The sequence below is a fragment of the Solanum lycopersicum genome, chromosome 11 (assembly GCF_036512215.1).
Source record: "Solanum lycopersicum chromosome 11, SLM_r2.1".
NCBI lineage: Eukaryota > Viridiplantae > Streptophyta > Magnoliopsida > Solanales > Solanaceae > Solanum > Solanum lycopersicum.
The window spans coordinates 7,146,636-7,169,635 of record NC_090810.1 but is presented as its reverse complement, the minus strand read 5'-3'; the positions used below and the strand labels follow the sequence as shown (position 1 = coordinate 7,169,635).

Sequence of the window (23,000 nt, the reverse complement as noted above, 5' to 3'; positions counted from 1 at the left end):
GAATGATATGTATTGGGTAGTGTTGTAAACCCTTCTATATGCTTAATTATGTGTTTGCATGTTGTGATTATATAATTGTGATAAAATAAGCACGATGAAGCTATTGAATCCTAAATCTTGAAAAAGAAACCCTAATCTACTTTGTTAATGATGATGCCTTGGTATAAAAGAAGTCTTGATGAACGAAAGTAGTGAGATTAGGGGATCGGGTGCCACGTTCCGGTACCAGGATAGTATATGAGGATCGGAGTGTCACGTTCCTACACCAGGATAGAATATGGATCGGGTGCCACGTTCCGGTACCAGGATAGTATATATGGATCGGGTGTCACGTTCCGACACTAGGATTAGTAAAGAGAATGAATCTTGAATATGTTAATATACTCAATTTAATGAACCTAATTCCCAAATGGGTATGATGGGGAGGCGTGAGTCCTCATTGATGAGCTTGGTGTTGCGACCAAGGGTTATGGTAATTGTAAATGCCGCATGTTGAGTATTGTAGTTGATTTTATGATATTATCTGATATATACTGTTTTCTATTTTGAGTTGACCGATGATATCTACTCAGTACCCGTGTCTTGTACTGACCCCTACTTGTATGTTTTCTTTTTGTTCATTGTGGAGTGCAGCAAACGTACCGTCATCTTCAACTCAACCGCAACTCTAACCAGTCTTCGTCACACCAGATTTCAGGGTGAGCTAAAGCTTCTAGCTTGGACTGGATCTTCTTCTTCATGTCTTGATGCCTTGAAGTTCTGGCATAGACTAGCTATTATTTATGTTTAGTTTCTTAGATACTCTTAGCTTTAGTAATTTGAGGATAGATGTTCTTGTGATGATGACTTTCAAATTTTGGGGAATAATAGTTGTTGAGTTTTTTTAGAAGTTTATTGAATTGATTTTCATTAATGAGTTTAAGTCTTCCGCATTGTATTTTGTTCATTATGTTTAAAATGTTGGGGTTCAGAATGGTTGGTTCGCTCACATAGTAGGGTAAGTGTGGGTGCCAGTCGCGGCTCGATTTGGGTCGTGACATTTTTACTAATATACTCTACTAGTTTCTTTGGGGAGTAAAATAAGCAACGGTTACTCAGACGACAAAATCTTATAAAACTACAATTCACCGGACACAATAATCTAAATAGAACAAAAAATTTGAATTGAATGCGGATAATATTTTCCTAAATTATTTTTATAAAAATAATTTTGATAAAAGTACACTTCTAAAAAAATTTAATGAACTAAAACCAATATGACAAAACTAAAATAGACAAAAGTGATGAAATCAGAGAAGTACCAACTAGGTAATAGTAATGTCTTAATTATCAAAGACCTAAATTTCATGTGTAATGTAACTTTATTTATGGTAACTACATTTTTATTACTAGAGTTTTTATCTTGAGAAATAATAAAATAAAAAGAAACACTTAAACACTTCTAAATTTAAAGTAAAGTATTAATTTTATTCTAAACAATTAACGAACTTAATAATTGTTCATTTACTTGATTAATTATTAAATTTAGATATACTTTTGATTTGCCACATATTATAGTAAGTGATCTCAAATTCTTATATTATAGAGATATATTGAAACTCTTAATCAAAGGACGAGAAAAGTATCGAAAATATATCTAAACTTGACAAAAATTAGGAGTGCATTTTAGTCATGTTGTAAAATCATAAGCGTATTTAAATTTTATTAGTCAAGTAAAAGGATGTTTTAAGATTGTCAATTGTAATATATATACATTGAAGAATTAACTTCATTGACTGTCTGAGGCGTATGCAGGAAGGCTTTACCGGGTTCACGTGAACTCATGCTCCCCTCCTGAAATCATATATCCTAGTATTATATTTTTTCTAACTTTTTATAAAATATAGATATGTGAACACACTCAAAGTATATTGATAATTGGGTGCACCTCTTAGTGAGATTATAATTTTGATTTTTGTATCTATGTTGTATTATTTTCTTTCTAAAATTGGGTAATACCTATCTAAGTGATCATTAATAGAACTTTTGATGTTTAATTAATTAAGCATTTCAATTTTGGACCTATTATTTTAAAGTTTTAATTGTTTTCAGTGCTACAAACTTGAATGTCGGACGGATTAGATCCACATTGTCATAATAACACACTAATCATCCCAAAAAATCTGGAATCCCTTAGGTGACTAGGGGTATGCATCAGTCGATTTGGTTCAATGTTATGTATTATTTGTCTATTCATTCAATTTTTAAATATGCTAAACTAATAATAAACAATAAGATTTTCTTTATCAGTTTTTGATTTATTCATTTTTGGTCATTTACGATTCAGTTTTTTATTTACCAAATAAGAAATTGCTCATAATATATATATGATTTCCCACTTCTGTAACAATTTGACACGATATAGTAAGACAATCAAATCAGTGTTAAATATTTTGCTATAGTGACAAGAAATACAATGAGAAATTGTATCAGTAAAAGTATATATAGTATGAAGACTACAATAACATGTTACAACTAAAACATATGATGAAATTTCTGATGTGAAGTAGAAGTACTATGATGTATGAAGTGTGTAGAACGTAGTGTAGGGAGGCTAGCTCAGTATATTACCTTTCCATAGACTACGAGTACATTGTCTAGTTATGTTAAATTATTAATATTTAAGAAGGGTATACTTATAGTTGGGCAGTTGAAATTTTTAATAACGGAGTTTAAAATTTGAGAAGTAAATACACGAACTAGTTGAAGGAGATTTGACATTTATTATACATACTTAAAAATTAATTTTAACTATGTATAAATAGTAATATTTTTCACAAAAGGGTTTTATCACTATATATTGCCTCCGTCCCAGGTAACTTTCTGTCGTATGAATGAATTATATAATTATCAATTTATCTAATAACTCAACTAAAAATTGATAATCCAATAACTTCTTTTATAAAATTATTAAAATCCATCAACTCAATAATAACGACACAATCATATATTCAATTCAATTTATTGATCAATTCGATTTTTGCACGTCTTTAATTATGAAACAATCTGCTACCAAAATGTCCAAGTGGACTTAATATATATATATATATATATATATATAATAATTATTATTATACTTATATATAAATGGCAATAAGCACACAGCTGAAGGTCGAGATGTCTGCTTTAGCTATGTGCTTATCCACATAACTATGTTTGACCAACTGGATTAGGCTTGACATTTTAACCCCAAGGTTTGGGGTTCAAACCTTGGCAACATTATATTCTATTTCTGTTTTAATTTCAGCTTTTTTTTCTTTGTAAATTAATTATTTTTTTCGTTCACTTTTATTTGTCATGTAAATTACATAATTTGATATTAAAATAAAAAATTTAGATACTCAAAAATTATATTGCAATTTTTTGCATATTAGTATGATGAAAAAATATATTGTAAAATATTAGTCAAATTTTTTATAATTTGACTTTAAAAATGAAAAGTATGACAATTAATAGTGAACGAAGGGAGTATTAGTTTTGATAATTAAAGACCTTTACATCTACTAATTGATTTATGAGATTTTCACATTGAATTTTTTTTGGTTTTACTTAGTAGAGGTCTTTAATTAATTTCAGCTTATTTATGATTTGAATTTCATATACGTAAATATATTTCTTATTCATATTTTAGTTATTCCATCTTAACAACACAACAGGCAACCAACACGCTTGTTTCACATGTATGGTTCCACGCTATAATTAATAACATATTGATTTTTGAGATTCTATTTGTGTCGTATATATTTGGACAAGAAAAATAATATATATTATTTATAAATTAGGTAAAGATACTATAAATTACACAATTAACAATTTAAATAATTTAAAAATCATATTTAAAATTTAATTGACTCTCTAAATTTTATCTGTGTCATAAAGTGAGATAAAAAATAACAGATATTGGGCCCATGCTAACACGGACGCATATATCTAAGTGTATATATATATATATATATATATTGTACGTGTCACTTGTATGAAGATAATTACAAGTGTCACTTGTATGAAGAGTTTTACATTTTTGGTTTCTCCGTTTTTGCCGGCCAATTGGCAAAAAATATAGCTGGAGGGTAATATAGTCATTTCCTTAATTCTTCTGTTTTATATTCCTACAAACTACACAACTATCACCGTTTTGTTATTTATTTACATTTATTTTTGGACTTACCACCAACAAACAAACACCGTTCTGTTACAAATTCAGCTTTTAACGGACATACCATTAACACGCGTCTGTATCTCACGCTCTCTAATTTCATTTTTTTCCTTTTAAAATAATATTAATAATTTGATTGATTTTGACTTTGTTAGAAAGTTTTTAAAAATAAAGAATGTCTTTTAATTTTGTGATTTTATTAATTAAAGATTTATAAAATACATTATATTTTTTATCTTGTGATTTTACAAATATCGTATGTAAGTTGAATTTAAAATTGTAAAAAAAAAGGGAGGAAAGAAATGAATTTTTTAAAAAAATGCACCGATGATTTTACTAATTATTTTTTGTATTACAGTTTGTAAAAATTTGATTATTAGTAATAAGGTTAAGTAAGACAATAGGATAAACATAACAATAACTCCTAGCATGGTTAGGATGATTTTATCTCTATTAATGTAGAAATAATCAAATATTCACTGTCATTAATTTTAAATTCATTATAATTTATTAAATCACCTTCAAGCTAAATTCATATATCGATGTTGATTTTTTATTTACTTATTATTATTTATCTAGCCTTATTAGTCTCTCCAGAACTCTTCTTAAACTTGTCTTCTTTATGATTATTCATTCAACAATGATATGTTTGTTTTTGGACATATCAAAATAATAATAATATATATATATCTGTTAAAAAATGTCAGCGTAATTTTTTTCTATTTTAAATTTTAGTCCTCGATTTTTTATTTTATTATTAGACTTATAATGAAACTGATTAATTGATTAGACAAATAATAAATTAACAGAAAGAATTGAAGCACACAAGATTATCTCATTTGATTTTACGTGCACTTCTAACTTTTATCTTAATAAAAACAATCTCCAAAAATAATTTCTTTATCAAAGCAACTACATTAATTAATTAAATCATGTCTCATTATTAATAAAAAAACAATTAAGAGTGATAAATTAAACTTATGATAAATAATTCTCTCTATAAAAAAAAGATCATGTTAGAAATGAAAGCATGATTTTCAGGTTATACTTTCTTAGACAGTTTAATATTACTATAATAAATTACATTCCTAAAAAGGTAAAATTAAAATTTTATAATCTAAAAAATACTTATAATATTAGATGTAATGTAGTTATAAAATTATGGATTTGAAAAATTATTTTGCGTTGTCAACTCTTTTAATGAAACAAAGTTATAATGCTGATAATTGTAATTAAAAATTAGTAATAATAAATGTTATTATTACTAATTGAGTTGTAATATTTCTATCTAAAACTCCTTTATAATATAATCTCATCAATCTTTAAAAATAACTTTTTAAAACTTACAAATACTAGAATAACACCTGCTTTCTTTGTCTCTTTTCAATTGTCTACTTTTAAATTAACATATGTATTAAAAAAATAATTAATGACATAGTGAGTGTACCATTTTATCTATATTAATTATGAAGTGGATGAAATTTTTTATATTTTAAAAATAATTAGTCATTTAATTGAGAATATAATAAATAAAAAAATTTACCCTTTTTTAATTTGTTAAAATAGACCAATAATTAAGAATAACTATAACAAAAAATAGATTAGTGATTAGGAAAAAAAAAGGAGTATTTAATATTTTTACACTCAACTTTTTATGTTATAATTATGAGCTTTAACTAGTTTACCTTAAATTAAAATATCGTAATGAATGTAGGAATTTGATGGGGAAAAAAAAGTAAGAATAAATGTAAAATAGGACATATATATATTTTTTTTAATTTTAAGGTCTATTTTATTTTTGCATAATAAAATTTGTAGTAAGTAGGTGAAATCCACGCGAGTCTATTTCACGTGAACACAGTTACCGAAATGTAAGTACAAAAGATGCATTCAAATTGTCGTGTACATTTTTGTAATTATTGCGAAAAACAAAGGTAAATTTCACTCTTCTCTCTCCGACCCCTCAACGGCACCCCGACCACTCTCTTACCTATACATACAACATATACATATACATATCTTCCAGTTTCTTCTTCTCTGTAATTTTTCTCTCTTCACTCGTTACCCAATGCAGGCTCCAACCGTCGCCGACCGTGAAGTGGACCCTATAGTCTGGCGAGCAATCGCCGGAAACTCTGTCAAAATACCTCCCGTCGGTACCAGGGTTTACTACTTTCCTCAAGGACACGCTGAACATGCAACCTTTACTTCACCTGCTGTAATGTCTCCTGGTATGCCTGCGTTTATTCTATGCCGTGTGTTATCTGTTCGTTTTCTCGCTGAATCCGATACGGACGAGGTATACGCTAGGATTTTTCTGCATCCGATTAGTCAGAGTGAAGTTGATGAAGTTACTATGAGGGAGGAGGAGGTGGTTGAGGACGAAATCGTGTCGTTTGTGAAGATTTTAACTCCGTCAGATGCGAATAATGGAGGAGGTTTCTCTGTGCCGAGGTTCTGTGCTGATTCTATATATCCTCGGCTTGATTTTGAGGCAGAACCGCCGGTTCAGAATTTGTCTATTAGGGATATTAAAGGTGTTGCGTGGGAGTTTCGACACATTTATCGTGGAACACCTCGACGGCATTTGCTTACTACTGGTTGGAGCAAGTTTGTTAACAGTAAACAGCTTGTCGCTGGTGATTCCGCTGTGTTCATGCGGAGAACTGCAAATAATCAACTCTATGTGGGTGTCCGACGAGCTATAAGACGAAATGACGATTCGCAGAAGTGGACTTCCTCCTTTTTGATGCGTGAACATATCAATAATGGTGGTAGCCCGGATGTGTCTTGGGGGATTAGAAAGGGGCGGATGACGATGGAGGCTGTTGCGGCTGTAGCGGAAAAAGCGGCACGGGGAGTGCCATTTGAAGTATCGTGTTATCCACGGGATGCCTGGGCAGGTTTTGTGGTGAAGGCACAAGAGGTACAGATGGCATTGAATATGCCTTGGACAGTTGGCATGAGGGTTAAGATGGCTGTGGAAGCGGAGGATTCATCTAGAACGGCTTGCTATCAAGGGACTGTTTCATCTGTCATTTTGAATGAAAGTGGCCCTTGGCGTGGATCTCCATGGCGAATGCTTCAGGTGATTATGATTCTGTTGCTATCTGTTGATGTATTTATATTTCTATATCTATTAATTAGAGTCATTTGAATTGTAGACTACTTAAAATTATTGTCATTTGAGCATGGGACTGTTTATGGTACTGCATTGGTTTTTCCTTTTCCTGATTAAAGCTGTTGTCCGATCTGATTTCACGGAACATTGTTTGCATTGTCAGACCTAGTCGTTGCAAATATGTTATGTTGGAGATCAGTTGACAGTAATATATCTATGCTCCTACTAATGCTTTGAGACCTTTCTCAAAAATCTACAGATGATAAGTTGTTATGTTACGTGCATTTTCTCTTTTACCTTACATAGTTCAGGAAGTAGAAAACTTGTCTGTGGCATGTTTCGGGATAGTGAGTTTAAATACTAATCTTTCTGATTCGTGATATGGTGGTGGTTACTTTGGAAATGTGTTGAAGGACCGACAAGTGCGGGTTGCAACAGAGTTAGTTTTGGGACAGATGACTGCTCTCAAACAGCTTTAATGGTAGACTAGTTATAGTTGTTGTCATTTGAGCATGGATTTCTTCATTCTTCCCTTAACGATGTACTAGTCACTTGGTAGTATATTTCTTTTTTCTCTAACTAAAAGTTCTATATGTTTCTGATCTCAAGGGACGTCATCATTTTCACATTTAGTTCTCTTCAATATGTTGCGATAGTTGATAAATCTATTTTCTGCTGATTGCAGTTCATAGCAATGTATAAAACATGACTGTAATAATGCTTTAACTTATTGGTACTATTCTCATTAATCTGCAAAAGCTAGTATCTTCTTTTATGTCAAGTGCATTATTTGTCTACCTTTGTTAACTCAGGAAATAGAAAGATTTGTTTGTGGCATGTTAACATGTAGTTTGCTACAATTATTAAATCTTCCAATTCAGTTGTGTCTGTTGGAGAACCCATCTCTTAAGTTTGGGTCTTTACTCAATTGTTCCTTTTGTCTTATGTGGCAGTCTAGTAGTCCTCCAAGTATGTAAAACTGGTGCACTTTTGGTTCTGCACAAAGGTTTCATGATTTCATCTAGAACTCAAAACTACTTGAGTAGCTCACCCAAATAATAAACCACATGTTTCCATAATCCAATTAGCTTTGATCCCAAATAAGTAAGTGCTTTTCTGGGAAAAATTGCTTTCATGCTAACTTAAGGCTGCTAATAGCAGGATGAATGTGAAAGGGAGAAAATGTGCTATAATCCAACCTTGTAGTGTCTTTTCATGGGGTTCTTATCAATGAAGTGTCTGTTAATGGGGTTAAACCAAAGGCAAGTCTCGAGGGTTTGATCCTTCCTTTTTAGAAAGTAGACTATGTATTAAAAATGCAGCAACTTAGCACTAAGTTGGTGTTAAGGAAGTATAAGAGTCAATCATCCTTCTGTACCAAAAAACCAAAAAAAAAAAGAAGGATTTTTGCAATAAAGGTCCTATTCTTGTAAAGATCATATGAAATCTAACATACTATCTTCATTCTTTACATCCTAAAGATTACACCAAAAATCCAAAAGCCATAAGTATTTGTATTTAAGCTGGTGTGCACTAACTTTCTTCCCTTTAAAGCATCTCATGTTTCTTTCCTTCCATATATTCTAGCACATGCATGCAGGATGGTGCATCAAGTCTTCTTTTAAAGGTTTCAAAAGCCCTAAGCAATCATTTGGTTAGTGAAAAAGTTATACTAAGATTATAGTGTGAAGGTTATAGTTACAGGGATTGTATAATAACGAGATTATTTAATGTCTTTACTTTTTCTTGTAGATGTTTGGTTCATTACATTAGAAATGGGATATATGAGATGTAGTACAAAAACATTAGATAAATTTGGATAAATTTTTGTGTTAAATTTTAATCTTGGTGTTCTTTAATGACTTCGGTATAACTTTCTTGAAAATGACATTATGAGAGCACTTAAGGGTGTGGCCTAGTGGTCAATGAAGTAGTTGAGAGCCATGAGGTCTCAGGTTTAAATTCCAACAGAGACAAAACACTAGGTGATTCTTCTCCTCTGTCCTAGCCTCGGTGGTTAGAGTTATCTGGTACATGTTGCTTGGTACGTATTGTTGGTGGAAGGTGACATGAATTAGTGAGGGTGCATGAAAGTTGGCATAGACACAACAATCATAAAAAATGACACTAGGAGAAGAACTTTCAAGAAGGGCATTTTGTCATTTGGTTATATTACCGCGGGATTTGCTAATTTGACAATTGTTATCCCACACTGAATGCAGTATAAAAAGATACAACTACTATGGTATAAATAATCGAGATTATACATGTCTGGATCAAAAAGTTCAACCAAACATGCGATAGAATAATCTCACCTATCATCCCTGCATTATTATTCTAACCTTCAATCAAACGACTCCTTAACATCCTTGGGTTAAAATATGAAAGCCAAAAAGAAATATTCATATATAACGAGGGTTGTTCAATAATTTTATTCGGCGAATCTTAGATTTGTCGAGTCAACGATGAGATGGTTACACTAAAAAGAAAGAAAAGACAGAAGACCAAAAGAATAATTTTACTTGGGTTGTCCCATCAAAGTTCCTATGATGCCATTGTGAATACAATTAGAGCCCATTTGGATTGGCTGGATTTAATTAGCTTTTATGCTTCAACTACTGAAAACACTTTTCAAGTGTTGGAGCTTAATTATATTGGTGTTTTTTTTGAAAATAATTATTTTATGATGAAAAGTTAACAAATTAATCAAAGTAATAGAATTGTTAAGCTGAAATAAGTAAAAAACAATATGTTGGACAATCCCAAGTTACTGCTTCTGGCTTAAGAGCACTTAATTTAATAGCTACTTGGAATTTTGCCAAACACTCCAAAAAAATGAAAAGAACCGAGAAAGCTCTTAGTCCTCTAGTGGACTTGTAACGTATTTTTGTGACATGTAATGTACATTGTTTTGGTAGGATAGAATGAACTTAAGAGTACAAATATTTTGTTCTTGAGCTTTTAATATGATTATTGACATTGGTTTGGTCAAGTCTTTATCGCTGTTGAGCATTAAGACACATACATAGCCTTTCCAACCATTCCAGAACCCTATTATTGTTGACATTATCCAGCCCGATATAGAATAAGCAGTCATCATAAGTGTAATACCAAATGAAGGGGTGGCAAAATCAAACCCAACTTGTTTAAGTAACCCGTCCATTTATTGGCTGAACCTATTTCAACCCATTAAAAAATGGGTTGATATGGACCCAAATTGAATAATGAGAAATCTCTTCAAAATGTTTTTACAAACTTTTTAAATTATTTGATATGTTATATATAGCTATAATAAAGAAAATATAATTCTGTTAGGGACTAAAATATTTTAAAAAATGCAAACAAAACAATTAAACTAAAGTAAAAATTGGGTTGGGGTCTATGACTCATTACCCGACCCGCTTTGACCCAAGAAAATTTGGATTGTGTAGGGTCTTGACCCATTAGGAACCATCCAAATTTGATCCAACCCGCCCAATTGTCACCCCTGACCATGTGTGAGTCGGAGTTGAAGCTTACGTGGAGCAATATTATGGAGAACGATATTGTTAGTGGCTTTATCTTTATGTTAAGCCAAGACACTTGTTAAATGATATTGCTATTGTTACCGACCAAAAACATAAACTATCTAGGAAAGCCAAACCAAAATATCAATGAAGGTCTCGATTTGAGAAAGCAATGGATATGTAGGATTTTGCAACCTTACATCAAGTGTAATTCAATACATTGCCTAATCTCTCACCTATTGTGTTTAAGTCGATGGCATTACTTATGGATTCTCAATTTTCCCCTTTAGTTTTACTAATTAACTAGATCTTAATTACCCATTTATTAACTATCTCAAGTTCAACCAAAACACATTAATTTTATCTAATTATGGCTACAAAGTGAAGGCCTTATACGTAGTCTTAATCATGATAATTTAGGCTATATTAATTCTTTAAATAATCCAATTCCTTGCTGTCTTGTTGATTAATCTTGACCCAATCTTAAGTTTCTTCTTCCGAGTTCAAACCAAAGCAACTGAGTTTTTTCAAGAGTTGATAGGAATAAAAAAGAATCAATACCAGACATAATTAATCATATAACAATTAAAGCAAACATCATTGGTAAGAAATAAATTGCGAAAACATCCCATTATAGGAGAGGGTAGAGTGTCTCGTAGAGGGTGAGCGGTTTTTTCTGGAAGACTCTCGACTCAAGTATAACGCATACCAAGGTGTTTTGAAAAGGAAAATAGAAAAGCAAAGAAGACATAGCAAATAGTAGGGAAAGCATTACATAACATGATGAATACAATTTAACAATTTCAAAAAAAAAAAGGAACAGTAACAACGATAATATAATGATGCAATGTTCAAAAAAAGAAACAACAAATTGTAATAAAAATCGAAGGACAAGAAACTACGAGAACAGTACTATTACTACTGGTATGAGATAAAGTAGGGAAAGCATTACATAACATTAACAAAAGGAATAGTTACAACAATATAATGATGCGATGTTCCAAAAAAAAAACAACAAGTTGTAACAAAAATCGAAGGACAAGTAACTGCGAGAAAAGTGCTATTACGGCTGGTAGGAGACAAAAAACAGTAGCTGATTTTCCCACCTGTCCTAGCCTTGGCTTGGTGGGCAGTTATTTGGTATGTGTTGTTGGGGAGGTGGCAGGTATCCCGTGCAATTAGTTGAGGCACGTAAATGTTGGCCCGGACACTACGGTCATAAAAAAATAAAATTACCACCAAGCCTATCCACAAGAAACAAATTAAAAATTTAAATAAATAAAGAAGAGTTTGTTCACTACCCTAGTGTGGAGCTTATAAAACAACCATCTTCCAATCCATACTAATCATCCAAAACCAAATATGATAGTAACAAGGATGGGATTAATGATAGAGAATTTTTTTAGAAAAACTCTAGAGCATTGTGTCTTCTTCAATCCAATGTGCAGGTAACTTTAATCTTACTCCCAAGCTCTGATTTCCAACCATAGATAGCTTACCGAACATCCAAGATGAATATTTATATGATTGGGAATGACCTACAAAATTCTAATAAAAATACCCCTCCAATCCTGATATCCGATAGTGCTAAGATGTCGGGCCATAGGCTGTGATAGCAACAAAAGCGTATTGATTGTAGTTAGAGGCATGTGATCCGCAATGCTGCATTTTCCAATTGGACCATTCCCTCTATGCTGTGTCTGACACATGTCAGGTTCTTCCATTTTCTTCTATATTGGCTTAATTTTCATTTATTCTCTCTTTTTGTTCTCCAAACATCCCCCAAATCATGTAAAACCTGAAAATGCAGACAAAATCGTTAGTTATTGCTGTAAATTCTTATATTAAAACACCAACATATTAAGTAAAATGATACTTATAAGTTGGTGTTGGTTAATCCCATGGACTTTTGTCCTGTTTTAGATAAATATTATCTGTATTTGTTCGCCAGCTTGTTTGGCAACATTGCTCTAATGCACTCTCTCTGTCATCAAACTTTATTTGGGATAAAGTGCACTATTCGCCCTTATTTTGTTGATCAAACTACTTCCTGAGACTTTTACTCCTCCAAGCTATTTGGTTTTCATCTATTGTTAGAAAAAACTATTCTTTTGTTGGTTTTCTATCAAATGACAAAATATTCTTCTTCTGTTCTTTTTTTCCTCCCTGCTTGCTTGTATTTTCAGCCGAGCTTCTCTATTTTGCTTCTCCTTTTCCTGCTTCTTGCCAACATGATGTGCTGCTTCTTGATATGTTATAGCTGCTGCAATTTTTCATGTCTCCTTCTCGCTACCATTCCCCACTAGCAGTTCATCTTGCAGAAGATCTTCTTCCTCAATTAATTTTACTACTAACAGAGATATTAGGGCAATACCATTAAACCTGGAGGTCCTAACTCCTAATAGTGTTTCTACCGGATCTCACAACTTAAAATGATTGTGGAGGCAACTGTGTAGGCATGGGAAGAAGCTTGCAAAGATAAATCTTTTAACTCTGCAGATTCACTTATTTATGCGATGATGAAGAATGGTATATCTGAGGGAAATGATTTATTTCCATGCATGTGGGACATGCGTGATCAGTGTGATGATATTAAATAAGAGAATTTCAGCTAATTGCAACTATAGTGGTAGCTGGAGAGAATCTTGACTAGTTACTTTGCTTTTACTATGTTGATTTCTTACATCTTAATGCAGAGGACTTTGAACTCGGAAGTATTTATGGAAGGTCCCATATCTGTTACGGGAAGGCAAAAGAATGATGATTAATCTCTTGACAGAAAAATAAAGGAATGAATGGTAATGCATTGATAATTCCTCATCATTGTTCTATTAATGACAAAACAGTTACCAATGCATTACTTTTTTTCCATTTCAAAAAAATAATACATTGATAATTGGATTTGTCATTAACAGAGCAATTATTTTTTTGATGAAGTAAGATGTTATTAGCAGGGCATCAAGTGGATGCAGAGTAGTTACATGAGAGAGTCATGATTAACTCTTGAGAACAAAAACTTCTTTTATAAGTCAAGAGTTAACCAGAAAGCAAAAGAATCGTCTCTAAATCATAGTGAGGGAGCTGATGAAATCTAAAAGGTGAACTATACTCATTTACGGGGGATAGATTGCTCCAACTAAATAGGTTAAAAAGACAGATTTCAAACTGCTGCTTGGAGTTGAGATGCCATCAGAACATCTGACATTCCTTTCCTTCCAAATACACCAAAAAATACATGGGGGGAGTCATCTCCCAGGTCTTCTTGATGGAATTGTCAACCTCTTTTAGTCTCCAGCTTTCCACTGCTTCTTTGGCATCCAGGGGAAGAGTCCAGTTTATACCTATTAGTGAGATGAACATATTTCAAAGATCTTTTGCTGCTGGACAAAGCAGAAACAAATAATACACTGATTCCAAGCTTTTGTGGCACATGAAGCACCTGGTCACTTGCTGAAACTTGCTCCTACATAGGTTTTCGAAGGTACGGATAGAATGTTTGAGGGACGTTCAGATGAAACACTTTGGTGGTAGTATAGTCTTCCAACTCAGTTCCACAAGAGGTCTATCATATCATTTGATAAAGCACAATTTGCTGTATCTGTCCGTCACCGTATATCCTTTTTAGAGCTGCCTCATTTTCCCATTTAAGTTATCTGGCAGATGAGGGGATATTGAAGCTCTTTCTAGAACTGAGTAAGTCAATAAGCTTATCAAGCTCCCAGTCCTGCATGTTCCTCCTGAAGTGGGATGCCCATATTCCATTTCTCTGTATTGGGCCTGTAAAGAGTCTGGATCAGAGGCTACCCTAAATATGGTAGGATGGGAGATTTTGAGAGGTTGATTGTTAAGCCTCCTATCCTTCCTTAAGTTAAATGAGTTGCCTTTTCCAATTCTAAAGGACACCTCTTGGATGAATTCATCTTTCAAGTTGATATATTTTCAAGTCTAACTCCATAAGGGACACTATTCTGGTTCGTACTCCATTTGTCATGCCTTCCATACTTGACATTCACTACCTTCCAAATAGCAGATACTTGTTGGTTCTTGAGCATACCTCCACTAACATTTCATTAACAGGTTCTTGTTTTGCTTCCTTGAATCTTTGATTCCTTGTCGACCTGTTGCTTTAGCATTATTACATTTTCCCAATTCACAAGATGGAACTTATGGCCTTCATAGTTCCTTCCTCTTCCACAAAAAGGATCTTCTAATATTCGTGTTACCTTTGTAAAAATAAAAAGGATCTTCTAATTTTTCAATTTGATTTTGTATCTTGGAAGGCATTTGGAACAAGGTCATTGTGTGTGGGGGAATGCTATCAAGCATACTCTTGATAAGAGTCAATCTGCCAGCCATAGATAGGTACTGCATTTTCCAAGTTGTAAGCCTTTTACCATTCTTTCAATAACTTCACTCCAGATTCTTCTTTGAACTTTGCACCTAGAGGGAGACCTAGGTATTTTGTTGGTAAATAACCAATGTCACCGCCCATAATCGTAGCCAATTCTTCCACTCCAGGGATCTCATTTACTACCTCATTTACTGGGTAGATCTTACTCTTCACTATTTTAATATATAACCCACAAATTGCTTCAAAAAGTAGCAATGTCAGGTTGAGATATTGCACCTAAGACTTCTCTGCCGTGCAAAAGATTAGAGTATCATCTACATAGACCAGATGAGACACAGAGGTATAGTTATGAACATTGTTGCCCACCCTGAACCCTTCAATCTACTACATCTGCCTTGACTCGTCAGGTATCTTGCTAAGACCCTACCTGGCAAGGATAAATAAAAATGAGGAGAGAGAGTCCCCAGGGGAGAAGAAACCAATTGGGTATCCATTCACTAAAATTGAATATTTTATAGTAGTGATGCTGAATTTAATTCACCCCATACTACTGAGCTTTGTGAAAATATAAGACCAATTAAGCTTGTCGAAAGCTTTCTCCACATCCAGTTTGAATAGGATACCAGAAACCCTAGTTTTTAATCTTCCATCTAGAAGTTTATTTGCAACCAAAGCTGCATCATTAATCTATCCGCCTTTTAAGAAAGCACTCTGCTCTCCTAATACTAACTTCCCCATGACTGTCTTAAACCTCTCTGCGAGGACTTTAGCAATAATCCTGTAAACACTACCAATGTTGCAGATGGGTCTGATGTCTCTGAGTTCTATTGCACCCATTTCTTTTCGGGAAATAAGTGCAATAAAAGAGGCATTACAAGACTTCACCATATGACATTGCTGATGAAAGTGAGATATAGCCCTTATTTTTCGGGGTTGATGAAATGCCATTGTGAATCCATCAGGGCCAAGGCTTTTGTTGGGAGCACAAGAGTTCAAAGCATCTAGTACCTCATCCTCTTTAAAAGACCTTTCTAACCAAGCTTTCTCTGTCAGAGTTATGTTAGCTTAAACATCAAAGATACATTGGGTCTCCCGTTCTGATTTTCCTTTAGTTCCTCTTTAATTTTTGACTTTTGTGCTTCAAACTTCCCAAATGTAGTGTTATTCCAATCAGTGATGTCTTTCTTCGGTTTCTTCGGCTTTTGAATTAGAATAAAATTTGGACTATCCTCGATATTATAATTTGTAACTGTCTTGAATTTAAAATAGGAAGGTTGGGCTTCCTAGTCTCCAAATTCAAGTAGCAGAGGCCTGTGATCTAATATAACCCTTGGGAGAGCTACCTGTTTTATAACATTGAATTTTTCATTCCATTAGAGGAAATTAAGAATCTGTCTATTCTTGATGCTGGCATGGAGTCTAACCCCGCATCCCCTCCTTAATTAGGTGTAATGAGCTCCAAATCCTAGATGATATATGAGAATATTTCATTGCATTGGATCTTCTGATGCACTTTATCTCCACCTATTTCTTTTCCTTTGAGAAAGATGAAATATCCACCTGTCAACATTGTTCATTCCATAAACCTCTAATTACTGCAAACTCATGCCAGAGATCCTCTCGTTCTGGATTTGTGTGAGGTTTATAGACCCCTGTGAAGCACCTCGTAAAATCCGGTTGTGTACCTTTCAACACACATGAAATGGTGTAAGAGCCTTGTTGATTCCCTTGTTTGGCCATTGCCTTTTGTACCACAACACAGTGATACCCCCACTCCTAATTGTGTTCTGAGTGACCCATCTAACCCATCTATTTCCCTTATCTTTTGAGGTGACCCTTTTTCAATTTTGGATTCTTGTGAACACAAAATATATGCCCTCCATTTGTGAATCATTGATTTGATTATACTCCTCTTATATTCTTCATTGAGCCCATGCACATTCCAACTCAATATTTCAATCTCCATCCAAGAAAAGCCTTGTAGTACCTACCCCCTATGTTGCTTGAACTTAGGTGCGGGTATCCGAGACGGGTGCGGATATAAGAGTAGCTAGTAAAAACATTTTCCTTCAGTTTTGGCCTAAACATGAAACAACATATATATATCAAGAGGATAAGCTAAAAAGGAGACAAAGGTAAGGCCTACAATATCGTCGTAAATTTTTTTAATTTTAATTTTAAGAAATCAGATTCTCAACCCCCCCCCCCTCAAATTTGTCCTTGATTTCGGTCAAAGTATCTGGATGGGATTGACTGTTGACCGAATCTGACATCCACCTTGCGTCGTCCATCTGCACTCGCATCAATGTCGCGCCGAGACGGGTACGTACGACTAGGGTGGGCATGGTATGGTATACTATATTGCGCAGACTCTTCATTTTTGTAGCCAAACCCGTCTCAATGCGACACTAGTGTGGGCAGGGGCGCGTGTCGAATTCAGTCAATCTAATCCGGATACTTTGACTAGAGCCAAGAAAAAATTGGGGAAGAAAAGTTCAGCTTAATGGACACGGAAAGTTAACAAGTTTTTCTCCGACAAAGTTGTCATGAGATCTGGTTTCTCCATGGAAAAGAATAGAGATGAGGCAAAACTTACGAGAAGAGAGAGAGGAGGTAGAGCTGTTTTATTGTATAAGAACAGAGGGGAGAAGAAGGCTCCATGGGAAAGAACAAAGGATTCAGAGTCTTTTTCTTGAAAAAGAAAAGGGGAGAAAGCTTTTTTTCTTGAAAAGAAAAAAAGCAAGCGAAGGATTTCTTAGGAGAAGCCCTTTCTTCTCCAAGAAACCCCTTTCTTCTCCCAAGAACTCTTTGCTTGCACTTTTTCTTTTTTAGAAAGAATGCTTTCTCCTCTGTTCTTTTTCAAGAAAAAGACTTTGAATCCTTTGTTCTTTGTTTCCGCGGAAACATCTTCTCCCCTTTGTTCTTATACAATAAAAAAGCTCTCTCTATTCTCGTAAGTTTTGCCTCTTCTCTATTCTTTTCCATGGAGTAACCAGATCTCATGACGACTTTGAATCCTTTGTTCTTTCTTTCCCATGGAGACGTCTTCTCCATTTTGTTCTTATATAATAAAAAAGCTCTGCCTCCTCTCTCTATTCTCGTAAGTTTTGCCTCTTCTCTATTCTTTTCCATGGAGCAACCAGATCTCATGACGACTTTGAATCCTTTGTTCTTTCTTTCCCATGGAGACGTCTTCTTCCCTTTGTTCTTATATAATAAAAAAGCTCTGCCTCCTCTCTCTATTCTCGTATGTTCTGCCTCTTCTCTATTCTTTTCCATGGAGCAACCAGATCTCATGACAACTTTGTCAGAGAAAAGTTAACTTTCTGCGGCCATGAAACTGAACTTTCATTCCCCAATTTTTTTCTTGGCTCTGGTCAAAGTATCTGGATTGGATGACCAAATCCAACATGCACCCTGCAACCGCGCCTGCACCTGTGTCGCATCGAGACGAGTTTGGTTACAAAAAGTCCGCGCAACATAGTTAGTATATACTAAATGCTTAGAAGTTGAAACTTTGACTACTCTATTTTGATTGAAATGTATTTGAAATTTAATTGATTAACAAACGGAGTTGTTTGTATTTTGTTTTGAATGTATACTTCTACATGTGTAATGTGTTAGTATGATACACTCGAGATCTTTTTTAATTGTCAAAGTCATAAAACTCTATTATACGAGTATATATTAGTCGAAGTTGAACAAATTATGGTTACCGATTTACCAAACCGTAGAATACTGAAACTGAACTTCAAGATATCGAACCATGCCGAATTGAATTGGTATGGTAATGTATAGTGTTTTAAAAATCGAATACCGAAATTATGGGGAAATAGGATGCCAAAGGATAGGGAGAAGAAGAAGAAGAAAATAAAGAGAAGCTGGGAGCCTAGGTAATATTAAGAACGGAAAAAGAAAAAAGAGACTCTTTCTGTGAGCATTTGAAGTAAAAGTCGGTGGTGGACAGTGAGTGTGTTTGTTATGGAGTTTTCCATTTTTCTCTTGGTAGGTCAATTTTTTTTGAAAAGATGTTCTCTAGGAAAGCAAGTTGCTTAAAAATGAGGAAAATAACTTCTTTTGTGGAAGTAGTGAATACTAGTTCCACACGTCGATTGTCTACTTCTCCTCCAAATCTCCACCATCCCCACACCCCTACTACCCACCTCCATCCACGTCATATAATGTTTGTCTAGGTTATATACTAATGCTTTTGGGATAATATTTTCTGCTTGCTTATAAAATGCTGGAACATAAGAAAGCCACTTATTTTTTAAAAACATTTTCGTCATACCAACCCCACTCCTTCCCCTTGTGTGTGCGTTCTACTCTCACATCAGGTGGTGCTTACACCTTTGCATAGTAGTGTGTCACAGTTGTTTTTAGCAAGTTCTAAATTGTGTCCAGGGTAAGTAGTGCATTTACAGAACTCTTCAATTGCACAATTAATAGAGCATCACAATATCATTCAAACTAATCTTTGCCTTTTATAACTACATTTACTGAGATTCATTCTGCTTTACATCAGCCCAAAGTCTTTGAGTCTCATATTTAAAAGTGCAGTACCAAGTAATAATTGATGATAGCATCTCTAGTTTCCATTATTGGCTCTCTATTATATTGGTTCTCTATAATTGAATTACTTATTGTGATAGATCAGGTTTCACTTCTAATAACCGTTCCGATTTTCATGTTTGAGAGTTGTTCTCCAATAAATTACGTATGGAGCCATCGAGGTATGGGTGAGTAAGTGTTATGGTTTTCTTACCTGGTTTTGTGGTTTGGTTCAATAATCTCTTTAAACAGTGAATTCACAGTGTGTCCTTCTGGATTTTGATATGCTGAATCATGCCCCACCTCCCCCAACATTTGCCTAGAAGTCAACAGTGGCCATAATTTGAATCAATTTCTTACCTTATCAATAAAAATAAATCAACAGTTTCCATTTCCCATTTTACTCCCTTGTGTAACTTGGAATAAATTGGGATCACTCAACTATTATAAGTTGCCAACTCCGGAAGCATTATTAGCCTTTGGCTTCTCTTTTTAAACAAGTAACATAGCTATTACTTTTTGGTTTGCTATGGTTTTTCGCCAATCTGAGATTCTTGTGCTTTTCTATTGCAGATCACTTGGGAGGAACCAGAAGTTCCGCAGCATGCTAACAGGGTGAATCCTTGGCAAGTTGAGTGTTTTCCGCCAATCCCACAGTTTCTTCCTCCATCGAAGAAAATAAAACTGCCTAATGGGCTTCTACCTGATGGAGAGAGAAGCCCCTTTCCTATGACAGGGTTGGGTAGCTTCCCTATGACAGGGTTGGGTAACTTTCCTATGACAGGGTTGGGTAACTTCCCTATGACAGGGTTGGGTAGCTTCCCTATGACAGGATTGGGTAGCTTCCATATGACAGGGTTGGGTAGCTTCCCTATGACAGGGTTGGGTAATTCTACGATTGGACTCAGTAGCCCATCATTGGGCAATTTTACATCTTTTCCTGCGGGCATGCAGGGAGCCAGGCATGATCAAGTTAGTGTATCAAGTTTATCCAATGTTAAGAGCAATAACCTTGGGTTGTGCACTAACAATAGCTTAGATGAAGAAATCAAGGCAAAGCTTGACAGTGTTTCTCCCAAACTGAATATTGGCAGTTCATATTCAGACAATTTATCACTGGATAGTCAGAGCAGTGTGCATTTTGGGGACAATGAGCTGATTACAAAACCGGGTTCCAGCTCTTTTACAAAAGATCGTTTCAGTACTTTCCAGTTATTTGGTAAGGTCATCCATGTTGAACGTGTTGAGGGAGCTTTAGATGGTTTTGGTTTCTCTGAAAGTGATAACGTTGAAGTGTATAAAGAGATAGATGATCCATCCAACTCAGACGTCTCACCAAATAAAGATGATCCATCCAACTCAGATGTCTCACCAAATAAACCTTTCAAGCTGTTTGACAATCCTGATGTCCAACATGAATGAGCCTCAGCTGTCGAAGCATGTTCATCTTGAGATAACTATATTCCGTAATTGCCATCAATTGCAAAGTTGTACAGGTAAAACACTAATTATCTGGAGTTTGCCTTGACAGAACAAATGGAGCATATTAGAACCTACTGCAGATTTATATCTTCACTCATTATGCTATATATCAAGTGTTTTTTTGTGGTTCATTTTATATATATGAGATTTTCAAGTACAGATATTAGGAGTTGTCCCTCAAAAACGTTTTTCTAGTTTGGACCCTGCTTGCTAGGCTGGTGAAAATGAAACAGTGTCCGCTACAAATACTATTTTTCTTTTATAATAAGAACTAAAGAGAACTCCCATTTTTCATTTCTGAAGAGTAAGCATGATCCAATGATTGGGAGTCTGGGACATTTAATGCATGTTATTTCCAGTTCATTTTATTTTTAAGTCTGAAGAAGTGAGATTTTCAAGTAATAATCTTAGAGAGTTAAATTTTTGGAACTGAGATGAAATGCGAGGCTGGTGGAAGTGGATCACTGATTGCTACACTTGCTATCATTTTTGTGTTAATAATTAAAATTAAAGAGAACTTTCAATATTCAATCTTGAAGAGTCGACGTGATCAGCAGTTTTGGTATATTCTGGTTACTGTTCAAAGGATTGCAAGTAACTCCATACTTAAAATTGAGATAGTGAGGTTTTAAAAGGCTCTGTGAGGTTTCTTGGTTTGTGTTCAATTACTAACAAATGGTTATATTTGATCTGTGTTGTGTATCATGACCTAATGTTTGTTTTAATTGCTTCTTGACTAATGATAATGACGTTCAGCTGGATGTTTTGGAAATTGGGACGTGTCTTTTGTCTTCCTAGCCCTCTGTGATAGCTTTTGATTGCAGTTGCATGATATGATTATGGAGATGGATGTATATGATTCTTCATATAGCGTGCTCTGCTTGCAGTAACTCTTTTAATTCTTTTCAGGTTTCCAAGGAAGGAGTTGATTCCAGCAGTGGATGTTTGCTTTCTCTTTGGTATTCAGAACTAATGTAGGCTTTAAGTTTAAGACATTCAGAGGTCAAGTAAATCATCTGTGTTTTCTTGATAATGATGAGATTATACTCTATATGTTCCTGTCAGTACTGTGTCTTTGAAAAAGAATCTAATGTGGAGTTAGCCTTTTAGATGCAAGTCAGAATTTGCTATGAATCGTAGATGTTTCTTATAATTCTCATGGTATCTATCTTTCTCTGTTTTGGTAACTTTTGCCAGGTAATGCACATTTGAAACTTTTAAACAGGGGAGGGAGGGAAGGACTTTTATTTATTCCATTAGATACAGGGCTGTGTTCATCGTTTTGCATATCTCTGCTCTGTTAAAATTTTTTGTATGTTGGATGATGACCACTGCTTGATTCAGTTAACTAATTAAAGTTGTACATTATGCTTCGAGGCGAAGGATGGTATTATCACAAAAATACTCTTTGACTTAATATATATTGGAGTATATGTTACAGGTATCATAATTATTAGGAGGAAGCTAAACTGCATTTTTGTTGTGAAAAAATGAAGGTTCATATATTTATTGTGAAAATGTGTAGTTACACCACACCTACCAATTGGCACCTAAACTTGTAGCATATTTATGTTCATATGAAGTTGGAGGTAAATGTCAACTTGTTGGATTCCCCTCCTTAGAATAAGACAGACATTGATGATTTCGTTACCACTGAATATTGTTATGATTAGGAACCCAAACGTATTTTTGGTGTCTACATGTTCTTGATTAAGACAAATATGATTTTTTTAAGCACTTGTGTGTTTCAAGGTGAGTTGCATCCTCCACCTTACTTAACATGGTTTTACAAAG

At 34.3% G+C, this 23,000-nt stretch overlaps 1 protein-coding gene across 1 annotated transcript; it reads left to right on the top strand.

Annotated features, from left to right (window-relative positions):
- The first annotated feature begins 6,062 nt into the window (after positions 1 to 6,062).
- Positions 6,063 to 22,608, top strand: ARF17 (auxin response factor 17). The gene is made up of 3 exons (NM_001247308.2): positions 6,063 to 7,283; positions 20,298 to 21,220; positions 22,116 to 22,608. Exons 1-2 carry the CDS (start codon positions 6,264 to 6,266, stop codon positions 21,144 to 21,146), a joined length of 1,869 nt encoding a protein of 622 aa, NP_001234237.2. The 5' UTR covers positions 6,063 to 6,263; the 3' UTR covers positions 21,147 to 21,220; positions 22,116 to 22,608.
- The last annotated feature ends 392 nt before the right edge of the window (positions 22,609 to 23,000 follow it).

What these genes read in the sequence shown, in the direction of transcription:
- ARF17 (NM_001247308.2), top strand. Translation starts at nt 6,264, where the DNA reads ATGCAGGCTCCAACCGTCGCCGACCGTGAAGTGGACCCTATAGTCTGG. An exon ending in CTCCATGGCGAATGCTTCAG is followed by an intron (nt 7,284 to 20,297) that starts GTGATTATGATT and finishes TTTCTATTGCAG; the next exon opens with ATCACTTGGGAGGAACCAGA.